We start from the raw sequence: 26,508 nt of genomic DNA on the forward strand, positions 1-26,508 counted from the left end.
GGCCTTCTAAATATCACAATTCGTTAAGATCCGATCACCCACTCGTAAGTTATAAATACCTAATTTTTTCTAATTTTTCCTCTTCCTTTAGCCCCCCAGATGGTCGAATCTGGGAAAATGACTTTATCAAGTCAAATTGTGCAGCTCCCTGACACGCCTACCAATTTTCATCGTCCTAGCACGTCCAGAAGCACCAAACTCACCAAATCACTGAACCCCTCCCCCCAACTCCTCCAAAGAGAGCGAATCCAGTACGATTCTGTCAATCACGTATCAAGGACATTTGTTTATTCTATCCACCAAGCTTCATCCCGATTCCTCCCCTCCAAGTGTTTTTCCAAGATTTCCCCCTCCAACTCCCCCCAGTGTCAAAAGATCTGGTCGGGATTTGAAATAAGAGCTCTGAGACATGAGTTACTACTAAAAACCAAATTGCATTAGAATCCGATCATCTATTCGTAAGATAAAAATACACCAATTTTCACGTTTTCCAAGAATTCCGGTTTCCCCCTCCAACTCCCCCCAATGTCACAGGATCTGGTCGGAATTTAAAATTAGAACTTTAAAGCTCACGATCCTTCTAAATATCAAATTTCATTAAGATCTGGTCACCCTTTCGCAAGTTACAAATACCTCAATTTTCAAAATTACCCTCCCCCCAATTCCACCAAAGAGAGCACATCCGGTTCGGTTATGTCAGTCACGTATCTTAAACAGGTTTCTATTCTTCCCATCCAGTTTCATCCTGATCTCACCGCTTTTAGTATTTTCTAAGATTTCCGTTCCCCCCAACTGCCCCACCCCCAATTACGCTTGATCCGTTCGAGATTTAAAATAAGAGATCTGAGTTACGAGGTCCTTCTAAATATGAAGTTTCATGAAGATCCAATCACTCCTTAGTAAGTTAAAATACGTAATTTTTTCTTATTTTTCAGAATTAACCCCCCCCCCAAATAGAGCGGATCCGTTCCAATTATGTAAATCACGTATGTAAGACTTCTGCTTATTTTTCCCACCAAGTTTCATCCCGATCCCTCCAATCTAAGCGTTTTCCATGATTTTAGGTTCCCCCACCCCAAAATTCCCCCAATGTCACCAGATCTGGTCAGGATTTAAAATAAGAGCTTTGAGACACGATATCCTTCTAAATATCAAATTTCATTGAAATCCGATCACCCGTTCGTAAGTTAAAAATACCTCGTTTTTCTAATTTTTCAGAATCAACCCCCCCCCGTAACTACCCCAAAGAGAGCGGATCCGTTCCGGTTATGTCAATCATGTATCTAGGATTTGTGCTTATTTTTCCCACCAAGTTTCATCCAGATCCCTCCACTCTAAGTGTTTTCCAAGTTTTAGGTTTCCCCCTCCCAACTCTCCCCCAATGTCACCAGATCCGGTCGGGATTTAAAATAAGAGCTCTGAGACACGATATCCTTCTAAATATCAAATTTCATTGAGATCCGATCACCCATTCGTAAGTTAAAAATAACTCATTTTTCAGAAATAACCCCCCCCACAACTACCCCAAAGAGAGCGGATCCGTTCCGTCTATGTCAATCATGTACCTAGGACTTGTGTTTATTTTTCCCACCAAGTTTATCCCGATTTCTCCACTCTAAGTGTTTTCCAAGTTTTAGGTTTCCCCTCCCAAATCCCCCCAATGTCACCAGATTCGGTCGGGATTTAAAATAAGAGCTCTAAGACACAATATCCTTCTAAACATCAAATTTCATTGAGATCCAATCACCCGTTCGTAAGTTAAAAATACCTCATTTTTATAATTTTTCAGAATTCCCCCCCCCCCCTAACTACCCCAAAGAGACCGGATCCGTCCCGATTATGTCAATCATGTATCTGGGACTTGTGCTTATTTTTCCCATCAAGTTTCATCCCGATCCCTCCACTCTAAGTGTTTTCCAAGATTCTAGGTTTCCCTCCTCCAACTCCCCTTAGTGTCATCAGATCCGGTCGGGATTTAAAATAAGAGCTCTGAGACACAATATCATTCCAAACTTCAAATTTCATCAAGATCCCATCACCCGCTCATAAGTTAAAAATACTTCATTTTTTCTATTTTTTTCGAATTAACCTGCCCCCCACTCCCCTCCCCCCAGATGGTCAAATCGGGAAAACGACTGTTTCTAATTTAATCCGGTCCGGTCCCTGATACGCTTGCCAAATTTAATCGTCCTAGCTTACCTGGAAGTGCCTAAAGTAGCAAAACCGGGACCGACAGACAGACCGACAGAATTTGCGATTGCTATATGTCACTTGGTTAATACCAAGTACCATAATTACGGAAGGTTTTCTCTTTACGTGCATCTTAATAAACAGAAAGCGTTCTGCTTGGCGTTTACAAAGATCTGTGTGAGGGAGAAGACAAGTAACAATGAACAATCAGAGTAAGGGTTTCTGTTTTAAATCTAACACCAGGTCCTATGTTACCTCGGACCATCTATGTCACCGGTAATCCATCTTAACACAAAGAAAGCGCTCCGCTTGGCGTTTACAAAGATCTGTATGAGGGAGAAGACAAGTAACAATGAACAATCAGAGTAAGGGTTTCTGTTTTAAATCTAACACCAGGTCCTATGTTACCTCGGACCATCTATGTCACCGGTAATCCATCTTAACACAAAGAAAGCGCTCCGCTTGGCGTTTACAAAGATCTGTGTGAGGGAGAAGACAAGTAACAATGAACAATCAGAGTAAGTGCTTCTGTTTTAAATCTGACACCAGATCCTATGTTATCGTAGATCTAGATCAAAAGTTATTTTTAAGTCATAAAAACGGTTTTTAATAAAACTAAAGTAGCTTGGTTTTTGAATTTTACGTTATTTACGAAAAATGGCGGGAAATTACTATATGAGAGAAAATAGACTTCCGTGAACGACTTTATTTGAAACTTGACTACGTTTATTCAGTGGCAAGAATTTTGCAATATATTGGGATAAAATACAACTTCATTCCAGATGCTCAAAAACTTAACAAAAAAAAAGATCTACAATCACACTTTTGGCCGGTTTGAAATTTTTTGGCCAATTTTAACGTGAACCCCTGAGCATTTCAGAAAATTTTCGCTGCTTTTACGTGCCACGTCCTTGAAGCTATCACGGGACTTGTCTATTATCTCGACCACACTCAGGAAGTGTAAGTCAGGTTAATCATAATGAAATATACGAAAATCTGATGAAAATATGATAATTTAGTAACGAAATTATTGAAACTAAAACAGAGGACTATGGAAAACAGGCCGCCCAGAACGCATTATATGAAATACCTAACCTGATCAAATCTATATGCTAAACACTTAATCAAAATATACCTACAAAATAATTTATTATGGCCTCACTCAGGCCAAGTTAATTATAACTGAATGCAGATGGAAAAACCAGTTTTATTCAGAATAAGAACTTGAGTTTGGTCGGTATAATAGACGAGTGCCACTACCACTAGATGGCAATACTAATTTTGAACTACATCAGTTAAAAATGTTGACTGCAAGATCGTACCCACGAGAATCTGCACCCTCAGAAGCCTATGGTCGAAATCACCAACATAAGAACGTGCTTACTGAACTCTCGACTCTGAAACTGTAGCTACTGTTAGTCCAATCTTCCAAGAATTTATAATTCAGAAGGTGATGTGCACTTTGTATTAAGGATTTGGAGGGCCACATGGTACTCATCGGCTATATAATAAACACTTGAGAGTTTGTGACGCTATTTTAAGACAAAAACTAGTCAAGCAACTCCAACAAGACAATTCCTTTGACTCTCGAGGCAAACAGGGGTTTCTGGTGAACAATATTTATCAAACAGTTCGTGGTAACGAACTGTAGTAAGGAGCGACCCGGCTCAATAGTAACCAAAACTCTAAAAAATTGAATTTTGATATCAATAGCTGCATCAAAAGGATCGCATTTTAATGCTGATTTTAAATATATAAGTTTCATCAAGTTTAGTCTTACCCATCAAAACTTAAGAGCCTGAGAAAATTTGCCTTATTTAGGAAAATAGGGGGAAACACCCCCTAAGAGTCGTAGGATCTTAACGAAAATGACACCATCAGATTCAGCGTATCAGAGAACCCTACTGTAGAAGTTTCAAGCTCCTATCTACAAAAATGTGGAATTCTGTATTTTTTTTCCAGAAGACAAATCACGGGTGCGTGTTTATTTGTTTGTTTTTTTTTGTTTTTCCCAGGGGTCATCGTATCGACCAAGTGGTCCTAGAATGTCGCAAGAGGGCTCATTCCAACGGAAATGAAAAGTTCTAGTGCCCTTTTTAAGTGACCAAAAAAATTGGAGGGCATCTAGGCCCCCTCCCACGCTCATTTTTTTCCCAAAGTCAACAGATCAAAATTTTGAGATAGCCATTTTGTTCAACATAGTCGAAAACCATAGTAACTATGTCTTTGGGGATGACTTACTCCCCCACAATCCCTGGGGGAGGGGCTGCAAGTTACAAATTTTGACCAGTGTTTACATATAGTAATGGTTATTGGGAAGTGTACAGACGTTTTCAGGGGGATTTTATTTTGTTTGGGGGTGGGGCTGAGGAGAGGGGGCTATGTTGGAGGATCTTTCCTTGGAGGAATCTGTCATGGGGGAAGAAAAATTCAATGAAAAGGGCGCAGGATTCTCTAGCATTACTATAAGAAAACAATGAAAAATAAACATGAAAACGTTTTTTCAAATGAAAGGAAGAAGTAGCATTGAAACTTAAAACGAACAGAGATTATTACGCATATGAGGGGTTCTAAAAATACTTTAGCATAAAGAGCGAGGTATTTAGGAGGAGATAAATACCTTGCTCTTTATGCTAAAGTATTTTTAGTAATTTCAACTATTTATTCTACGGCCTTTCCTATTGAGGGGTCATTCTTAAAGAATTGGGACAAAACTTACGATTTAGTGTAAAGAGCGAGGTATTAACGAGGGTACAAACCCCCTCGTATACATAATAAAAATATAAGGCTATGAAAGTTTGTTACGTAAGTTAATTCTTAAGTTACGCATATTTTTTACTAATAAAAACGTTCGTTAAAATTAAAAGTTCTAGTTGCATTTTTAAGTAACCGAAAAATTACAGGGCAACTAGGCCTCCTTCCTCACCCCTTATTTCTCAAAATCGTCTGATCAAAACTAAGAGAAAGCCATTTAGCCAAAAAAGGAATTAATATGCAAATTTCATTTTAATAATTTATGTGCAGAGAGCCAAAACCAAACATGCATTAATTCAAAAACGTTCAGAAATTAAATAAAAAAAAACTAATTTTTGTAGCTGAAAGTAAGGAGCGACATTAAAACTTAAAACGAACAGAAATTACTCCGTACATGAAATGGGTTGTCCCCTCTGCAATCCCTCGCTCTTTACGCTAAAGTTTGACTTTTTGCCACAATTCTACTTTTTAAAACAATTAAAAGCTTTAGCGTAAAGAGCGAGGGATTGCAGAGGGGACAACCCATTTCATATACGGAGTAATTTCTGTTCGTTTTAAGTTTTAATGTCGCTCCTTACTTTCAGCTAAAAAAATTAGTTATTTTTTTATTTAATATAAATAAAGGTTGAGGTGCGAAGTTTTTTACTGTTTTAAAAAGAAGAATTGAGAGAAAGAGTCAAACTTTAGCGTAAAGAGCGGGGCGCTGATGAGGAAGCAGCCTCTTTCATATACGAAGTAATTTCTGTTCGTTTTAAGTTTTAATGTCGCTCCTTGCTTTCAGTTAAAAAAAACCTTTTTTTTTATTTAATATAAATAAAGGTTGACGTGCGAAAAGGCACCGAGATTTAGGTTAGGTTACGTATTTAATATACTGCAATCTGGGCATAGCCCCCCCCCCTCCGCTTCCATAATTCTTGGAGGTTGTTTTCATAGTTTTGTTACTAAAACATTATATTTTTATCATATTTTGTTTTATTTCATTAGCACTAGCCAAACTTCACTTTTCGAGTGTTTATAATATCACCGATAACTAGCGGCCACACTAACACATAAAGTAACGGTTGAGAACCAGAGAGCGACCAAAGATTGATGGTTTATTTTAGAAGACAAAATTCCCATATTTTTTAAGAAGAAAATAAAACCATAGAATTTGTGTAGTGGATAGCCAACGGTTAGAATTAAGTCTATATTATGCGAAAATTTCATAGCCGTTTTTCCGGTTTGTGCAGTGCTTGAGGCATTGTGTCAAGCCAAATATTTTTCACCGCTTTAAATACCCTTGAACCATAGGTAATGCTAGGAAAAAGACAAACTGCAGGTACAATTGTAAATTACAACAACCATGAGGTAACAATACAAAAATAATTGCGGGAACTTTTGCAATAAAGTAACCCACGATATTACCACTAGAACGAAACCAAAACATGACTGATGATTGATAAACACAAATAAAAGTTGATTAAGCATTGTTCTGTAGGCAAACATGATACAATTTCACCCTCAGGCTTCATTTCTATAACAAGCAAAACAAATAACCAGGCCAGAGAGTACATTTCTTTTACGATAATTACATTAAAAAAACTAGTTTTTTTTAACTGAAAGTAAGGAGCGACATTAAAACTTAAAACGAACAGAAATTACTCTGTATATGAAATGGGTTGTCCTCTCCGCAATCCCTCGCTCTTTACGCTAAAGCTTTTAATTATTTTAAAAAGCAGAATTGTGGCAAAGAGTCAAAGTTTAGCGTAAAAAGCGAGGGATTTCGGAGGGGACAGCCAATTTCATTTACGGAGTAATTTCTGTTCGTTTTAAGTTTTAATGTCGCTCCTTACTTTCAGTTAAAAAAAAAACTAGTTTTTTAATGTAATTTCTGAACGTTTTTGAATTAATGCATGTTTGATTTTGGCTCTCCAGACATGAATTATTAAAATGAAACTTGCATTTAATTCCTTTTTAGGCTAAATGGCTTTCTCTTAGTTTTGATCAGACGATTTTGAGAAATAAGGGGTAGGGAAAGTCTAGTTTTTTTTCGGTTTCAGTAAAAAATATACGTAACTTAAGAATTAGCTTACGTAATATTCTTAAATTTTTATTATGTATATGAGGGGGTTTGTCCCCTCGTTAATACCTCGCTCTTTACACTAAATCTTAAGTTTTGTCCCAATTCTTTAAGAATGACCACTGAATCCGAATGGGCGTAGAATAAATAGTTGAAATCACTATAGCATAAAGAGCGAGGTATCTATCTCCTCCTAAATACCTCGCTTTGTCCTACAGTATTTTTAGAACCCCTCATATGCATAATAATCTCTGTTCGTTTTTAAGTTTCAATGCTGCTCCTTACTTTCAATTGAAAAACTTTTCCATGTTTATTTTTTCATTGTTTTTTTTTAGTAATCTTAGAAAATCCTGCGCCCTTCTCATTGAATTTCTGTTCCCCCATGACATATTTCTCCAAGGAAAGATCCTCCCACATAGCTCCCTCCCCTCAACCCTACCTTCAAAACCAAAAAAAAATCCCCTGAAAACGCTGTACACTTCCAAATGACCATTATTATATGTAAACACTGGCCGAAGTTTGTAACTTGCAACCCCTCCCCCAGGGACTGTGGGGGAGTAAGTCATTCCCAAAGACATAGTTATTATGGTTTTTGACTATGCGGAACAAAATGGCTATCTCAAAATATTGATCCGTTGACTTTGGAGAAAAAATAAGCGTGGGAGGGGGCCTAGGTGCCCTGCAATTGTTTTGGTCACTTAAAAAGGGCACTAGAACTTTTCATTTCCGTTATAATGAGCCTTCTTGCGACATTCTAGGACCACTTGGTCGATACGATGACCCCTGGGAAGAAAAAAAAAACAAAAACAAACAAACAAACAAAAATAGAATAAATAAACACGCACCCGTGATTTGTCTTCTGGCAAAAAATACGAAATTCCACCTTTTTGTAGATAGGAGCTTGAAACTTCTACAGTAAGGTTCTCTCGTACGCTGAATCTGATAGCGTGATTTTCGTTAAGATTCTATGACTTTTAGGGGTTGTTTTCCCTTATTTTTTAAAATAAGGCAAATTTTCTCAGGCTCGTAACTTTTGATTCGTAAGACTAAACTTGATTAAACTTATATATTTAAAATCAGCATTAAAATGCGATTCTCTTGATGTAGCTATTGATATTAAAACCCCATTTTTTAGATTTTTGGTTGCTATTGAGCCGGGTCGCTCCTTACTACAGTTCGTTACCACGAACTGTTTGATAATATTAGTCTCAACTTAATTCAATTTCAATTGCCACTACCCTTATTCATCTAACTCAGGAACTTCATTTTATATGAAGCATGACACATAAAATAATGCTGTCCTACCTTGCCCTTATAAGAATATCAAATTGATAGTGACAACATTTGCGCAAATGTTGCAACATCTGCCTTACAATATTTCTTTCCAAATTAATGAGTAGGGGCAACCTCCTCTTTTCCCACTCCCAAAAAACGAAGCAATTATATATATATATATATATATATATATATATATATATATATATATATATATATATATATATATATATATATATATATATATATATATATATATATATATATATTCATTAAAACAATGCCAGTAACATACGAAACAGATGTTTTGACTAGGATACAGGGTACATTGGTATATAGAACATTTTATTTGGGGTCTAAGGGGAGGAAGATGGCAAAACCCAAGGGAAAAATGAATTTCCTCGAGTTTTTTGAGGGCTGCAACATTGGCTCTACAACAAAGAAACATATAACAAACGTTTTCTTCTTCAGGGTAGTGCCATTTTCGGGGTTAGACATTCTCAAAATTGGAAACAAACCAAATCGCTCATGTAGCATAGATCATGATTTCCCATAAATTAACATTTTCTCCATAGTTATCCAGTTACAATTACTTAGAAAACCTCATGTAGGTTCAATGCTAACCGAGCAAAGTTCCAAATAAACAACTAGCCTGCAAAACAAATACCCACAGAAAAATCAAAAGGCAGGAGGGAAAACTATTCCGATTTGTCCCCTCCAAAACATGTCTGAGTTTTGATGTTTGTGGAGAGATATGGGGAAAATCACACTTTGACTGGATCAAATTCCAATGTAATAAAGCGAAACTTAATGGAATATATGAAGTAATCGACTTTATTTGTGGGAGTTGAGCCCCTTAATAAGAAACTCACTCATAAATTTCTTTTTTAACATTGCCTAAATTTTTATAGGTTAAAGATAAACTGTTCAGAAACGCTGTTTAAAAATGTTTTCAATTTGAGGGTTTTGTATGAACTAGCTGTCATTGGTAGGTCTCAAACACTCACAGAGCTTTTTGTTGATCTTTGAGAGGATCTCAACTAGGATAAAATTCTAGATTATCTGAAAATTGAAATTGTTAAGAATAGATATAATTTTAGAATCAGTATTTCATCCTGAAGTCACTCTTATCTTGAAGTTGATTTAACGCTTTATTAAAAGAATAAAAATCCACTCCATATATGCAACTCATGGCAAGTATCTGACCATTAGGGGTGGGGGGGGGGGTAAAGTAAATTCGTAACAAAATCAGATGTTACATTTGGATTCAGGTCAACTGTTTGTTAATCTAGAAGTTTATCAAAACTAATTGTTTCTCCCTAATCGGGATCAAAATTGCTCCCCGACCTTAAGGAAAAAATAAAGAAAATCCTTCTACACTATTTGAAGAGATGTTTGCGAAAATCGTCGGAGCATAAAATACTCCCTGAATAAAATAGACTATGACTAGGCCTATTATAATTCCTATAGAAAACTGATAACGGAACTGGCTATTTCATACTTAGAGGATTTTATTTTTTCTTTAACGTCTACACACGCCATAAAACCATCATAAGAGCCTACTTCGCTACATGCCCCTAAAACCCCAAAAGGCATGGTGGTACTTTTAGGGTAAGATGTACTATCTGAACTAGCTGAAACAACAGCAAAACGATTATAGCTGCAACGATTCAACGTGAATCCTATTCTACCCCCCCCCCTCACTGTTTGGATATTATCCTTAGACTATAGGTTATAGAAGTTGGTTGATTTGTGGCATCTTATATTCAAATCGGCATTATCGGCCAACTGTCAATGAGAAATAGGCCTAAGTGCAAAATAATGCAAATAAAATATCAGGAAATACTTGTAGGCTTATACAGCCAATGACGGAATTCAGGCTTTACGGGAGGGGGAGGGGCTAGGACACATCTGCTATGATTATAATCAAAAGTATTGAATCCAAATCGAATAGTAGGTTACAAATCTTTTGTTAATGACGATGAACCAAAAAAGGGTGGATGAGCACCTCCAGTGTTGGCGCATACACCCCTTAGGAAACCATAGTTAAATCATAATAAAAGTTCCTACCAGCGTAATGTTGTTGTATCCATTTTTTCTTAGGAGGAGGGGCTAAACTGTTCATTGCATCACTTGGCGACCTTTTGTCATTCTGAGTGGCCACCCCCATCTCCAACTTCCTCTCAATTCTATCTTGAATCTTCTCTCAGACACCTGTATCACACACAAAACCTTACTTTCGGAACGGGTGCCTAAGTTTTAATTGACATTCCGCCAAAGAAACAAATCAGACAAGGAGGACTTGCGCAAGGCGTGTTAAAAGCAGACATCCTTATAATCGACATGCCGTTCTGATGATAAACAATACAGCGTGGACCGCAATGCTGAGTGAGTCATGAAATTCTCCCATCAATAAGGGAAGAGGGTAAGAACTTAAATTACGGCTCTACAATTTATAAGTATATTATATAATATAAGTGTATTATAAGTATATTTACAAGTATAAGCATATTTATAAGTATGGACCGCAATACTGAATGAGTCATGAAATTCTCCCATCAACAAGGAAAGAGGGTAAGAACTTTAATTGCGGCTCTACTATTTATAAGTATATTATATAATATAAGTGTATTATAAGTATATTTACAAGTATAAGTATATCTATAAGTATGGGCCGCAATACTGAATGAGTCATGAAATTCTCCCATCAACAAGGGAAGAGGGTAAGAACTTAAATTACGGCTCAACAGTTAAAGTATACAATACGGCCCAATGCTAATACAATTACAACACGGCTCTATGCATTACAATTTATAATGCGCTATTCACAACGCTCAGTCATAATCAGTTATTAAAACATTAATTTGTTTTCTTTTCAAATAAGAATTATCGGCCAGCTTTTGATGACAAATCAGTAGGAAAATGCTGCATATATGCAAAACAAAACACCAAACGGTGCTTATGTATTATACCACAAACACTCAATAATCGAAGTTTAGGTTAATCCTAATTAAAAATATCCAAAATATGATGAAAAAAATACTTTAGGAAAAAATTTGGGCTATATAATTGCACATTAAGGGGGCGGGGTTCAGGTTAACCTAACCTCCACCCCAGCTTATGTGCAAATATATATCCCAAATTATATAAGTCCGATATATTCTGTCACTCGCCGCTTTTTTTCCCGCTGAGCGTAAGCTAGTTGTTTCTTAATACAGACAGATAAAACCGGTTTGTTCTCGAGTTTTACACATCATAAACTCGAGTATTTAGCGGTATAATACACAACTACCGACCAAACAACAAAATTATTACTTTATAATTTGCGATGAGTTTCCACTAATCAGATTATCTTGTTTCGTTCCATTATTGTCAACATTTCAACCCATTGTTTATATAATAGGCTATTCTACATAAAAATTTATTTAAAATCACTTAAGACAGAACTGTATTTCATCAAGTCAAGACTGAAGCTCCGTTTAACGTTTTATGACGCATTACGAGTAGTGCTGGGCGATATTAGACATCGATACATCGCACCAAATATCGACACCGAAACCTAAATATCGATATCTGGAACGATATTCTTTCAGCTTTTCCGGTATCTACCGGTGAACGTCCAGCAGAAAATATCCAATATAGAAACTTATTTCGCAAAGGGTCGAAAAGATGAATAATGTATATATGTATATGTATAATGTATATATAATGTATATGCTGATACACAGTATGCACAGCTGTAACTATAAGTTTACAAAGGCCTGTTCTTAAACTACATTTAGTGCGGGTGGACTCTAAAATGTTGCTGAGAACCTCCAAAAGTCTTAGCTATAAATTATCTTCTATGCTTATAGGCCTTGCTCAGATCACACTCCAGGTCAGGTCAGGATTGCCACATACCTCAATTGACATTTCTAGAAATTGTGTATTAAGTATGACAGTCATCTCCAAGTTGAGAGTAAAATAGCTAAAGACATGGATTAGGCCTTACTGGAATCTGTATCAACAGATGCAAGTGTCGTCACAGTCCCTGTGATTCAGCCACAACTGAATCAACCCAGTTTGTAGGGAGCACATGGTGGAGTTTCGGTAGTCAATGGAAAGCAAGCTTCATCAGCAGCTGCATCTATCACGGCTCTCCAGATTTCCAGTAGGGAGTCTTTAGTTTCAAGAAAAAAGGATCCACTTAAGTCGGGGATGTATTGTAATATAATATGAAAAAAACTTCATTTTCTTAAAGAGTTAAAGAGGCTGCGTCCCAAAGTCGAACCTTAAAACGTACAGGAATTAGAAGAGGCAGTTGGGGGGCTGCCGCCCCCCAAACCCCCCGCTTTTAAATACTCTTTTGTACACGTTTTTTTGTTTTTTTGCTAACCCCCCGCTCTTGGCTTCGGAAAGGCCCTCTTTTAATAAACAAAAAATTGAAATGAATGAATAATGGAATAACTTCGAAAAATGTTAAACACAAGAGGACAGGAGAACCATTGCGCCGAAACTAGTAATTAGTAACAATGAAGTCCCCCCACAAAAAAAAAACTGTACAAAAGAGTCTTTAAAAGCGGGGGGTTTGGGGGGCGGCAGCCCCCCAACTGCCTCTTCTAATTCCTGTACGTTTTAAGGTTCGACTTTGGGACGCAGCCTCTTTAACTCTTTAAGAAAACGAAGTTTTTTTCATATTATTTCTGTACGTTTTTCTACAATCCATGGTGGATGTAATTTAATAATTCCTGTAGTCCTCGTAGAGGAATTAGGAGAGGAAGTTGGGTGGCTGCCGCCCCCCAACCCCCCCGCTTTAAAATCATTGTATAAAATAGAAAAAAAATAGATAGAATGACCGAAATGTTTCTTTTGCTCATAAGAAGCTAATATTCTGTTATCTCTCAAATGATAAGCAGTCCAGGTGTTAACAAAATTATACACTTTTATTTTGATCGCTACGTCCAAAAGCCTATAATAAAGAATTTATTCTAAAAATGCCTTCTCATATAGGAAACATCTTTAGGTAATTATAGTAAATTATATATTATTTATCTTATTTAGCAACTATTTATATAAAATAAGTAAATATCCACGTTTCATTAAATCGAGAAAAACTTAAACTTCTTAAAAACATTTGAAAATTCACCTAAAAATTGGCAATGAGCACTTAAAGGCTATAAAATATATACTTAAAGCACATTTATATCACACTTATTTCGGACATCGCTGAGGATTGCCCCAGTTGCAAAGTCCCCAACAGGGTCAAAAGTCAGTTCTTTTGGACATGTATCTTACAGCTCCAGTCAACTCGTGCATTTCTGGAATGGAGCTGGATTTTTATGATGTTTGCAGTCATTCTCGCCGTGCCGAGCTGATTATTTTGATGTACTTGAATGTTGATATTCGTAACTTTTAAGAATTTCAAAAATTAACATGGGACTATTAGACTATTAGGACTATAAGAAGACTATTAGGAGAGGCAAACCCCCCGCTTTTAAAGACTCTTTTTTACAGGTTTAATTTTTTTTCATATTAATTCTGTACGTTTTTCTACAATCCATGGTGGATGTAATTTAATAATTCCTGTACTCCTCGTACAGGAATTAGGAGAGGAAACCCCCCCGCTTTTAAATCATTGTATAAAATAGAAAAAAAATAGATAGAATGACCGAAATGTTTCTTTTGCTCATAAGAAGCTAATATTCTGTTATCTCTCAAATGATAAGCTGTCCAGGTGTTATCAAAAATTTTTTGATGTTGTGAAAAAAACCGCCCGTAAGGGACTTGAACCCTTGACCCAAGGATTATAAGTCCCACGCTCTACCGACTGAGTTAATCACTTGCATGTGTGTAAATATAACTTCTCAATAACTTTTAAAAATTGCAAATTAACATGGGCTCTTATGGAGAGAAATGCGTTAATTAAGTAGCTAATGCGTGGTTTCTGGAAAACAGGGAAGGAGTTATCGGATCGAGCTGAAATTTCGCGGATAAGCTCCTGGGCCGTAGGGGACCTTAACTTGTGAATTTCAGCCCGATCGGACAACGTTAAAAGGGAGTGGGGTGGGGTTGGGGGGTCGAAACTTTCGGGGGGTTAAGATTTTCCTACGAAACTTTCCAGGAAAATTACTCGGAGAATTCCGCATCGAATGAGTCTTCGTACACCCAGATCCGATGTCGGATGTGACCTGTAGGCGTCTAGAAAAAAAAGAAAATGAATTTTAAGTGGTTATGCGTGGTTTCTGGAAAACAGGAAAGGAGTTATCGGATCGAGCTGAAATTTCGCGGATAAGCTCCTGGGCCCTAGGGGACCTTAACTTGTGAATTTCAGCCCGATCGGACAACGTTAAAGGGGGGCTGGGGTTGACGGGTCGAAACTTTCGGCCAGATTTTCCCCATGAAGGAAAAGTTGGAGGGGGATGAAATTTTGCAGGTTTCTTAGTTGGAGCTCGGGCTACGAAATGCATCCCTCCCCATCCCTCTGCGACCACTGGAACCGAAGATCGCTTAACATTGTCGTGGGTCGCCTCTTTATAGAGGCACGAGTGTGCCTCCTTGATGGGTCTCAGAAATACCTATACGAACTCTTCATAAAATTATTTTCCATGTTCGCCATCAATGTCCTCTCTGAAAGTGTATTCCAAGGCTGATCAGTTAATCAAATAGTTCGCTGTAACAATCTGTAAGTAAGACACAACTTAGCCCAATAACAACCGAAACTCGAAAACACCGAATCTTGATAACAATAGATACATCAAATGAATTGGCTTTTATGCCAACTCCAGATATATAAAATTCATCAAGTTTCTTGTACCCATCAAAAGCTACGAGTCTCAGAAAATTTGTATGAAAATCTATACAGAAATAGTTTTTAGACAGAGTGGGAACGCCCCTAAAAAGTCAAAGTATCTTAAAAAATTGCAATATCAGATTCGACATATCAGAAAATCATACTGCAAGAGTTTCTAGCTCCCATCTGCAAAAATGTGGAATTTTGTAATTTTTGCCAGAAGAAAGGTCACGAATGTGTGTTTATTAGCTCTGTTGGTTTTTTTTTTGCCAGGGTGATCGTATCGAGCCAATGGTCATATAAGATCGGGAGAGGGCTTGCTCAAACGGAAATTACATTTCTAGATTCCCCTTTTGTGACCAAAACGATCGGAGGGCAACTAGAATTCCCCTCCCTCCCACGCTCCTTTTCCCCGAAATCATCTGATCAACATTTTGAGGTAACCATTTTGATCAATTTAGTTGACAGGTCAAGTAAGCATATCTCTGGGGATGACATGGCCCTGTAAGTCCCTGGGGAGAGGGTTGTAAATTATGAAATTTGTCCAGTGTTAACACATAGTATTTGTTATTGGAAAGTAAACAGACATTAATGGGGGGGGGGGGTGCTTTTTCTATGGAGGGAACTTTCTGCGGGGGATTTTCCTAGGGGAATATTTTCCGCAAAGAGGAAAGTTTCCGGGGATGAACTTTCCAAGGGAAACTATACACAGGGAAATTTATGGAAATTATTATACGAAATTCATTTAATTTGACCTACTTTCTCTTTGCCCAATTCAATTTTATATTTGAAAATATTCCAGGGGAAAAGCCCAGGTAAAATTTTCAAAGGAGTTAAAGTTGTCTGGGGGATATTTTCATAGGGGTAATTATTTTACGCAGGAAAAATTCTCAATGTGTGAATTTTACGGGGAGAAACCTTCCATTGAAACATTGGGTGAGGTGAATTTCTAAGGAAAATTGTCCACGGAGGGAGGATTTCTGGTATAATTTGAAAAACCATTAAAAATTTAAAAAAACAAGTCTTTTTTTCCAAATGAAATTAGGTTAAAAACAATTTTCCAGGAGTAATTGCCGAAAGGAGTTTTTTATGGGGAATTTTCAGCAGGGGTGGAATTGTCTGGGGGAGGGGGGATCTTGCTTGGGAGTAACTTTCCAAGAAAAAATTTTCTTGGGTAGATTTTCCATGAAGAAAAGGTGGATCTTCCAGCATCATTTGAAATACGATAAAAAATTATATGAAAAAATAACAATTTTTTCAACTAAAAGTAGGGAGCAACATTAAAAGAAATAGAAAATACCCCGTGTTTTAGGCTGGATCCCGTCCTCAATACTTTGCTCTTAATGCTAATTTTAACTTTTTGTCCCAATTATTTAAGAACAACTTTTGAAACACAAGAGCCGTTTAATTCAGTCAGGGGATTTTTAAAATACAAGAAGAAACTTTGGCGTAAGGAGAGCGAGGTATTGGGAGGGGTTGTCCCCTTGTATACAGGAAATTTTCTGTTTTTTTTAAGTTTTAATATTGATCCTTCCTTTCAGTTGAAAAAAATAACATTTTTTTTATTTGATTACTGAAAGGCAGAACCAATTAACAAGGGAAAATATTGACATGTTGCTGATTTGAATAACCAAAAAAAAAAAAACTATAATTTATTATTCTTTATCATAAGCTCGAGTAATTCCAAATCAGAATTTCTGTAATGTTCATTCATGTAGTGGAAGTTTATTCATTTTATTAAAAATATAAACAATTTACAATTAAAATGTGCAAAATACTCTTTATTTGCAAATTGTGTAATAAAATTTTGCCAAACCCTAGTTATTCCGAGCAAAAAATCGATATATCGATTACTGAATATCGAAAGTGAAAATATCAATATATCGCTTAATTATGATGTCGCCCAGCACTAATTACGAGATGAAAAACAACGAAGCAATACGTATCGGGATTATATATGGGATCGCTAGGAAGTGGTGGAGCATTGTCACAAACACAAATATGCTATTCGAAAATAAAATAAGGATTCTAATCAAGCCAAGATTTTTTTTTGGGGGGGAGAGGGGGGTATACAAAAAATACTCCATGAAACGTAACAAAAATCTGTTAATATGTATTTTTGTTACTCTTTTACTAGACGAACATACATTTGGGGGGAGGGGGGGTGGAAGGTGAAAACGGGTACCCTCCATTAAATACGGCAATGAATATAATAGTAGCTTCCTTTTATTTTAATAACACATTTCCTTTGGAGGAGATCTAACTCGTTGCCACCAGGAGAAGATAAAATTTTAATTTGAACCATGCTGGATAGGGAAATTTCAGCAGAAAATTCAGAATACTTCGAAAAAAAACGGCGAACATTACAACCTATGACTTAGCTCAAATGAGGAATATCAATATCTTAAACTGTATATGCTGTAGCGATGCAGCATCTAATATTTTTGGGCTTCGACAAAATTATCAAAAATCATCTGATTCCAAACATAGGATTTATTTTTCAATTACGAGGAATTTGAGCTAGGAGAATGAATGATTTTTAAAATACCAATATTACTAGCCGGGTTTGTTGTGAAACTATAATACATAAAATCTTCATTGGTTTATTTTTAAACCAATAAGTTGAGGCGAATATTATGAAGGGGTGGGATACAAAGACCTTGGCATAGAAATTTCTTTTACGATTGAAAATAACCGCCAAGAGTTTAAATAATCGTATCAACGCCAGCATTCTGATAATTATCATAATATTATTATTAAAACTAATATTGACAACTCACCGTAGCACAAAAACATTCGAGGCAGGTACGCACGCTCCTCTTTTAACCCACTCTATTCAGGGCGTCACTTTTTGCTCCCTCTCTTGGGGTTCTAATTTACTTTAATGGCTTCTTATTATCTCTTCCCTTCCTTTTGAATAGGTCTCTCTGATTTGTTTGACCTAAGCTGGATTGCCAAAGGACGTCATCCTGTACATGGGGAGGGGCAGCCACTCTCCATAGAAATCTAATTTTTTTCCTAAAGTTTCATGTTTTTGCCTTAATATTTCTAGCATTTCTGGAAAAGTTAGCCATTTTAGAAAAACTTCAGTTAAATTACTTAAAAGAAAAGTGAAGAGAGTAAGTTTGGTAATTATAGAGGCAATTTAGTTAATTAATCGGTAATTTAGGACACCATACTGTACATGGGGGGGGGGCAGCCACTCTCCATAGCAATCTAACTTTTTATTCTAAACTTATACCCTTTTGTTTTAATATTTTTAGCATTTTTGGAAAAGTTAGTCATTTTAGAAATTTTTCAGGTAAATTTCTTAAAATAAAAGTGAACAGAGTGAGTCTGGCGATTATAGAGGTTGGCTTCTGTAGGAGGCAATTTACTTAATTAATCGGTAATTTAGGACACCATACTGCACATGGGGGGGGGTCAGCCACCCTCCATAGCAATCTAACTTCTTATTCTAAACTTATACCCTTTTGTTTTAATATTTCTAGCATTTTTGGAAAAGTTTCAGGTAAATTTCTTAAAATAAAAGTGAACAGAGTGAGTTTGATGATTATAGAGGTTGGCTTCTGTAGGAAGCAAATTACTTAATATGATGATACTTTTTGGCTTAAAGATGCTGGAGACAAAGTTTTAAGAGAAGAGTGTCTTCTCAGTAAGGGGGGAGTGCGCATTGACCAAATTTTTACTCTCAGGTTAATAATTAATCGAGAAGTGCCTAAACCAACCCTTTAGTCCTCAGTTTTATAGATTATGAATAGAGGTTTGATTCAGCTGATAGAAGAGTTTTAGAGAAGGTTTTATCCTAGTTTGGTATACCAGATGAATAAAAGTGATAAGTATGAGAAAAATGTTGCTGGGGTTAAGGTAGGATATGAGGTTAGTAGTTGGTGGTTTAGTATTGAATCAGGAGTTAAGTGAGACAGAGATCAGCACCGCCGGTTCGGACCTTAAGGGTCTAGCGCCGGATCCTTTGCCTTTTTTTTAAGTGGACTGAAAGAGGTCAATGGATGGAAAGAGGTCGTAAACAAGAATTTAAAGGGGACTGGTACTTCTTTGGAGGGGTAAAGAGAGAAGCTTCGAATAGATTGGGGTAAAGAAGGATCTTGCGCCGTTGTGCTGGTCTTGGGTAGCTTAGTATTACAGTGAGTTGTTAGTAATAGCGGTAGTAGTTCAATAAAAAATTCTCTGAGAGAAAAGCAATGCGATTATGTTTATATTGTTTGTTGTAACGCTTATGGAACTAATCTGTGTTGATTATTTAAGCCTTAAAGTCGCTCTTTACCTATTTCTGAAAAAAATATTTAATTGCTATTGTTATTGACTATGCTATTGACTATTGCTATTGACAGTCGGTCAGGTTTTTTGGTGTATATCGATGCATTTAAGCAAGATAAATTAGATAGACGATTCTCCCTTAGGTTGAAGGTCATTACTTACAATTTCAGAGGGTTCCATGCGTTTATATAATTCAATTGTTGGTAATTTTGTCTTATGGCCACCACAATCAAGATCTTGTATTTCAAACATGAGACAATATCGGGTTTTCATGGTCTTTATACCAGACAATATAATCTTCGGTTCGGTGGGAAACTACATTGTAGCTATATTTTAATTAAATATTTAGTTGGTATTTTGGTTAAGTTAGTTCAGGTTACGTATTTAATATAATGCGGTCTGGGCGACCCCCTTCCATAATTCTTTGTTGGTAAAGTATTATATTTTTTATTATATTTTGTTTTATTTCATTAGCATTAAACAAACTTCACTTCTTGACAGAAATTGGGTGTGATGGCTATAAGACACAAGTACCTTGTTGTTTTCTACGTGTTGGAAGTTTTTTCCCCCACAAAAATAAAACCTCACAAAACATTAGTTTTGTGACAATAAACATTCACCTCACGAGGTGTGACAAATAAACACCTCACAATAAACATTGGTTTATTCGCACAGTAAACCAAGTCAGTGTTGATGAATTGTATCCTTATCTAGTTGTAATTCCTGTTTAACAACTTTCACAAGAAGTGCGCAATACTGAAAGTCTACCAACTAAATTAACAAGAGCTAAGAACTCATATGGCACTTGTGACGAGGCCGGAATAGCCAAGAGCCCCAATGGTATGAGCTCTAGCAAAATTCTAAGAATCAATAGATTGATTTGAAAAGAAAATCAGAGGTTTAATGCCGGTCAGGATTTAAAATAAAAGCTCTGAGTCACGAGGTCCTTCTAAATATCAAAATTCATTAAGATCCGATCACCCACTCGTAAGATATAAATACCTCATTTTTTCTAATTTTTTCCTCCCCCTTTAGCCCCTCAGATGGTCGAATCGGGGAAAACGGCTTTATCAAGTCAATTTGTGCAGCTCCCTGACACGCCTACCAATTTTTATCGTCCTAGCACGTCCAGAAACACCAAACCCACAAAAGCACTGAGCCCCACCCCCTAACTCCCCAAAGCGAGCGGATCCAGTACGGTTACGTCAAGGACGTATCTACGACATCTGCTTATTCTACCCACCAAGTTTCATCCCAATTTCTCCACTCTAAGCGTTTTCCAAGATTTCCGGTTTCCCCCTCCAACTCCCCTCAATGTCGACAGATCTGGAGGGGATTTGAAAGAACAGCTCTGAGACATGAGTGCCTTCTAAATATCAAATTTCATTAAGATCCGGTAACCCATTCTTAAGTTAAAAATACCTCAATTTTTCTAATTTTTCCAAATTAACACCCCCAAGCTCCCCTAAAGAGAACAGATCCGTTCAAACAATATCAATAACGTATCTATAACTTTTGCTTATTCTTCCCATAAAGTTTTATCCCGATCTCTCCACTCTAAGCGTTTTCCAAGATTTCCGGTTTCCAATATCTCTGTTTCCCCCCTACCACCACCTATGTCCCCGGATCGGATTATAATTGAAAATGGTGCATCTGAGACGTAAGATTCTTCTATATATTAAGTTTCATTAAGATCTGATCACCCGTTCGTAATGATCACCAATTCGTCAGTAATCCCTCTAGAAGTTTTTTGAAGCCCGTGGCAAGTACAATAATTTGACCGACCTTCTGTGAACAACCCTGTTTATTTTCAATTATGCATTCCATTTTTGGAAAAAAATTATTCGGTAATGAAACATTAAATATACCGCTAAGTTAATAGGGATATTGAACTGCCATCTTTCCGTCTAAGATCAAACGCGCTAATGTTACTAGCCTTTTATAACTATGCCAGGCCCTGATTTTAATAATGTTATTAAAATTTTTTGAATACGGGGGAAAATATACTTTGGATTTAAGCGCTGTTTAAAGACAGTTGGTGAAATGGCGTGGAAATCTTGAAAAAAGACACTTTGAACAGTAGAATTGAAATTTCGTGGAATTTTTCTCCGTTTTTTTCTTTTTCCTGAATATTGAAATTGTTTGTTGGTTATTGTTGGAAGTGTTTGGAATACCAGGGAAAGGATAATGCGGATTTAAGGTAGTGTTTAAAGACATTTGGTGAAATTACGTGGAAATTTTGAAGAGACTTTGAACTCTGGAATTGGAATTCATGGATTCTTTTTTTTCGAAATTGTCTTTTCTATCGCCAGAATTTTAAAAATATTTGTAGGTAATTTGTAGGAATTGGAATTCATGGATTTTTTTCCGAAACTGTCTTTTCTATCGCCAAAATTTTGAAAATATTTGTAAGTAATTATTGAAATTGTGAGTCCGTTCGTTATTTTGATACGATGTAACAAGTATGGTTCATTTATTTAGTCCCCTGTCATCAGATTCCCCAAAAGAATTGCCAATCGATCAGGGTTTCAATCACCATTTCAGACCAATTCAGGGCGTACGTCATATAGGACGGTTTCTAGACCGCGTAACTACAAGGGCCAGTCCTTGTACATCCCAACTCATCGAAGGTAAACCTTTGAGGAGTCCAGTTCGTCTTACTGCCCTCCTTCTGTCCATTCTGATAGCGTAACCGCTGTAGCGGTTTCCGATAACGAACAACTTTTGCTGCTCTAGCATCCTCTCAATTTGGAGACCTCTGATTCGTTAGTAGTATCCCCTGCATCGTTTCCATGAGGCCTAAAGGGGTTTACAATTGGAGCTACTTGTCCCTCAAGACGTTATTACACGCACCTGGGTCTTACGCAATACTATAGTACACCTGTAACGGTATATTACAACTACGTCATAGGGTTTGCTTGTTACACAATAGGGTTTGTTTACTATTGGTTGTTTTGTAATGAGACTTAGAGACATCACATTAAAAACTGTCAAGCTGATCTCAAGCTTCCTTTAATGAGAGAAAGAGTCAACCATTTTTATAACAGGGAGGTAATTTTTTCTGTGGCCCTTAAAGGATCATATAAGCTCCGTTTTTTTAAATGCCGGTCGTGCGACAGGCTCCTTGACAAGTTGTACAATAACTAGCGTTTTGACAAATAGCTAAAGAAAATTTTCAGAAACGTCAGTTTTCTGTGCTTGAAGCTATTTATTGAGTTACACAATGAATTTGAGATTACCTTGAAATTAAAACAATGTTTCCCCTTAAGAGTAATTTTACCCCAACTCCCTTCCAAAGTCAAACGGCCAATTAGTCTTTAGCAAAAACAGGGAGATTCGTAATTAATATGGATCAAAACGCTATTTAAGCAAGAAAAAAAAATTAAAAATAAAATAGATATACATGACTTAGTGCGCACCCTCCTAGACGGGATTACTAAAAAGAACGAGGTCTTTCTTTGTGATATTCAAGTTATAAAGTCATTCTTTACGTTGAATGCTATTGGAAACCACCGGGAAATTGGGACATTTCTTGCATTGATTCTACTTCTTATTCTAAGAAATTCGAAAGAAAGGAACAAAGGAAAAATCCACAATTGTCTGCAAGAACAAGAAAAATTCAGCCACCTTCAAACCCGGGCAAATTTCATTTAGAGACCCGGCAAAACCTGGGCAAATTTCCTTTCATTCCAATTCCTTTAATTTCTGCAGATACAATTACATTCGCTCTTACCACGCGTGCAACCATCGAGCGTTTTCTTTTAGATTCCCTATTTAATTCTTTAGTGGCTTATACAAACCGTTTTTGAAAAAAAAAGTATTTCAGTGAAAAGCAAAGAGCCATATTAACACCCAAGATGAGGAGCATTGAAGTCCTTTAATAATTCAAGCAAACAGAAATTACTATCAATGAAAAAATGAAACCAAAGACAAACATAAAATTATTAACACCATATTAATACACAAGAGGAGGAGCAATGAAGTCCTATAATAATTCAAGCAAACAGAAATTACTGTCAATGAGTAGATGAAACCAAAACACAAACATAAAATATGATAATAGTCATATCAAGCATAAAACCATATATTCTGTTATAGATGAGTAAATAAATTCTAAACGAAGAGATATTAAATTCAATTGTCTAGTCAAGCTTAAAACAAACACAAACAACCACAAATATGAGTAGTGCTACTGTCGCATAAACCCCCTGAAAGCTAAAGCGTCATTCGTGTTTAGATCAGGGGAAAAATGTAAACCACCCTTTTCTACTGTCTTCCTAAGCTAAAAATTGAAGTCGAACCCACCCATCCCCCACCCCAAAAAATGCCAGAAAGTTTCTACTTGATATCCAAATTTGTTCATAAAATAGTAAAGGTACAATATTTTTACAACCAAAAACACTTACTATAAAACTTTTATGTTGACCAGAAAGGAAACCTGATTAACCAGAAAAAGAAACTCTTAAAGTTTCCCTTCCCCTCCCTTCTCCTACACTAACTGAAGGCTTAAGCTCCATCCTTCAGTGATTCCTAAGACACTGTGCTTCAATAACCGTTCATTAGATATTGTCTTTTGAATGCACTAAATCTTTTTTTGATTTACCTCTACCCACTCCCCCAATTCACAGTGTAATGTTCACTTGTTCCTTCTATACTTCCCAGACAAGCTCCAGTTGATGCCCCAACTCGGTCCATTGCTGGTCCACTCGGTCCAACATGTTGCGTACTTTGATTTACCTTGCTACTTAGCTCTGCATAGATTATAAATCGTAGGATTTTATAGTAAAAAAAAGTTTTGCGGATCAGAGACAAAAATTGTTTTACCACTTTTCCCTCTCCTCAGCACAAAATTTGGATGAAATATTTGTCATTTTCAATAACTTGAATGCAGGTAGTGTCTTCTGATTTCTGCCCTCTCATCACGTCAACATTTCAGGCCCACTTGTCACACAACTCCTTACCAAAAAACTCCCTGAAAGTTTGAACTTCCAATGTATTGCAGATACGCCATTTTGACAACCTTGTAACAAGCATCGTCTTTTGATTGCCGTCGCTACCTAACTGTGCATAGATTGTAAGTCCCAAAGAAGCTTACAGCGTACAAACGTTTTGCTAGATCAGCAACCAATATTGTTTAGCCCCTTTTTCCTTCCCCAACATGAGATTTTAAGTCCCATTACAATACCCTGCTCCCTTTCTCTACCCGACTATACCTAGCAGTTTTAAATGCATCTTCAAAGCCATTGCCAAGAAATTGCAGATATGCTGTTCCGACGACCTGGATACACATAGTATGTTCATCTTTACCTGTCCGCTCAACAAATCAAAATCTGATCTTTAACAACTCCCCCCCAACAGTACCTGAAAGCTTCACCTTATCAGTCAAGCCATAGATAGCGACGAAAATAGCGACGGAATATTTATTCTAATTTGTTTCCCACTGTCTTGAGAAATTCCATATTGTTCTTCTTGTTTTTGGTGTTTGTTCAGTCAAGCCATTCCCGACATACTGCAGATATTTTGAAAACTAAGGTCCACAAAACGTCTTTTGATTCAGTCACGTACCCTTGTTGTTTCCTGAACAAATTCGAGACTCCGAGAGTCTTGATCTAGCGAACGATCCCTAACAGTTTTCAGAGTAAAACCTATTTCTAAAATAAGACTAATTTACATAGTTTATGGCCATTGACCCTGGAGCTATAGGGGTTATGTTGACCCCGGAGGAATACTTATCATACCTTTCTATATTATTGGACAAAATGATTAAATCAACATTTGAATCTTATATCATTTGACAAATCAGGGCCGGTATGGGGGATGGGTAGCAGAAAAAGCACGAGAGGGAGGCCAATTTACCCTCAAACTTCGTAGTCGAGAGAGAAAAAAGTTATTAAGCCCTTCTATTGTATTTTGTCGGGCCCGTTTCCAGGGAAACAATAAAGCAGGGAAACAAATGCTCTGCCTTTGATTTTATGCGGAGAGAAACACTATAGGAAGAATTGGTCGATCATATTCCTATTTAATGCAGATTAATTCCCTTTTTCGTCACCCTCATTAGATGTTTAACAATCTTATAATTTAGTCAATTTATAAAGCATGATTTTACGTGTATAACGTCAGATATCCATCTTACTTTAAGAGGATACGGTGTCTTAAAATTATTTTAGGATGCTGACTGTTGGCTGACTGTCACAAAGACAAAAGGTCTACTAGCGAATTCTCCCTCGGAACTAGCAATTATCAAAACAATCCGTGGTTTGACTATGAAGTCCGAATGAAAAGACAATAAAAGTTGTGTCCCTTGTGTCCAAAGGTTTTCAATCTAAGTGGGTATCACCAGAGAACCCCCCTCCAGAGCTGTTGAATTCCTCGAATAATAATTCCTCAAGGGGATCGTTAAATTTGAATATCTGGACCTAGAAACTTTGTAACGGGTATAACTTATGCGCTCAGTGACATTGACCCGAAAAAGTCAAATTAAACAACGTATTTTTGGAAAAGTGTCAGAACAAGCTATTAAATTAAACGCGTTGTGGAATACCAATTAAGTTTTTTTTTCGTTTGAAAATGACTAAAAGCCTAATTATACGTTGTATCTGACAAGTGTTTTGCGGGAAATTTTACTTAAAGACAAAAGGTACAGGAAGATGGCCAAACTTTTTAAATTGTACGCTACCACAGGATTAGGTCTGTTCCTAGAAATCCGCCCATTTTAGGTTGTCAGAATTTATTGATAATCTCACATTTATTCGACTTAACTAAATGACTTTCATCTGGTTTAACAGCCGAACTCTTCTAAATATTAACTGTTTCTGGATTATTTTTAAGTACCAAGGACAAGTGCATCAGAATAAAAGCAATTTTTACCCTGTTGGACCGATCTTAGGTTTACTCATGCCTCAAAACGGCAATTTTTTAAGATTTTTCTTCTAAATGTTTTAAAAATTTAAGTAGTGTAACATTTTTGTCAGATTTGCCACTTCATATCATGAATTTGAGTAAGCAAAATTATTTAATGATTGGACGTATATTTTGACGTATATATATATATTTGGACGTGATATTTTGACCGTAATAAATCAAAATATTGACAATATGCTGATTTCCAAAGACAACAGCTTCAAAGGAAAGCTATATCCTCTTAATCTTCTTGGTGCTATATGTTTTGTTTATAATTTTTCAC

The 26,508-nt window shown here is 36.6% G+C and overlaps 1 protein-coding gene across 2 annotated transcripts in view; it reads right to left on the bottom strand.

Moving 5' to 3' along the window:
• LOC136025899 (uncharacterized) overlaps window positions 1–26,508 on the bottom strand; it is a 120,250-nt gene that overhangs the window by 79,438 nt on the left and 14,304 nt on the right. Inside the window, exon 1 of one of the 2 annotated variants that reach the window (XM_065701953.1) lies at window positions 10,349–10,543. The exons of the other annotated variant lie outside the window; for it this stretch is intronic. Within the exon in view, the coding sequence (XP_065558025.1) occupies window positions 10,349–10,448 (100 nt within the window). The 5' untranslated portion in view covers window positions 10,449–10,543. Of the gene's footprint in view, window positions 1–10,348; window positions 10,544–26,508 lie in introns of those variants that run through there. 2 annotated transcript variants of the gene reach the window in all.

This window comes from Artemia franciscana, chromosome 4 (assembly GCF_032884065.1).
Source record: "Artemia franciscana chromosome 4, ASM3288406v1, whole genome shotgun sequence".
NCBI classification, from domain to species: domain Eukaryota; kingdom Metazoa; phylum Arthropoda; class Branchiopoda; order Anostraca; family Artemiidae; genus Artemia; species Artemia franciscana.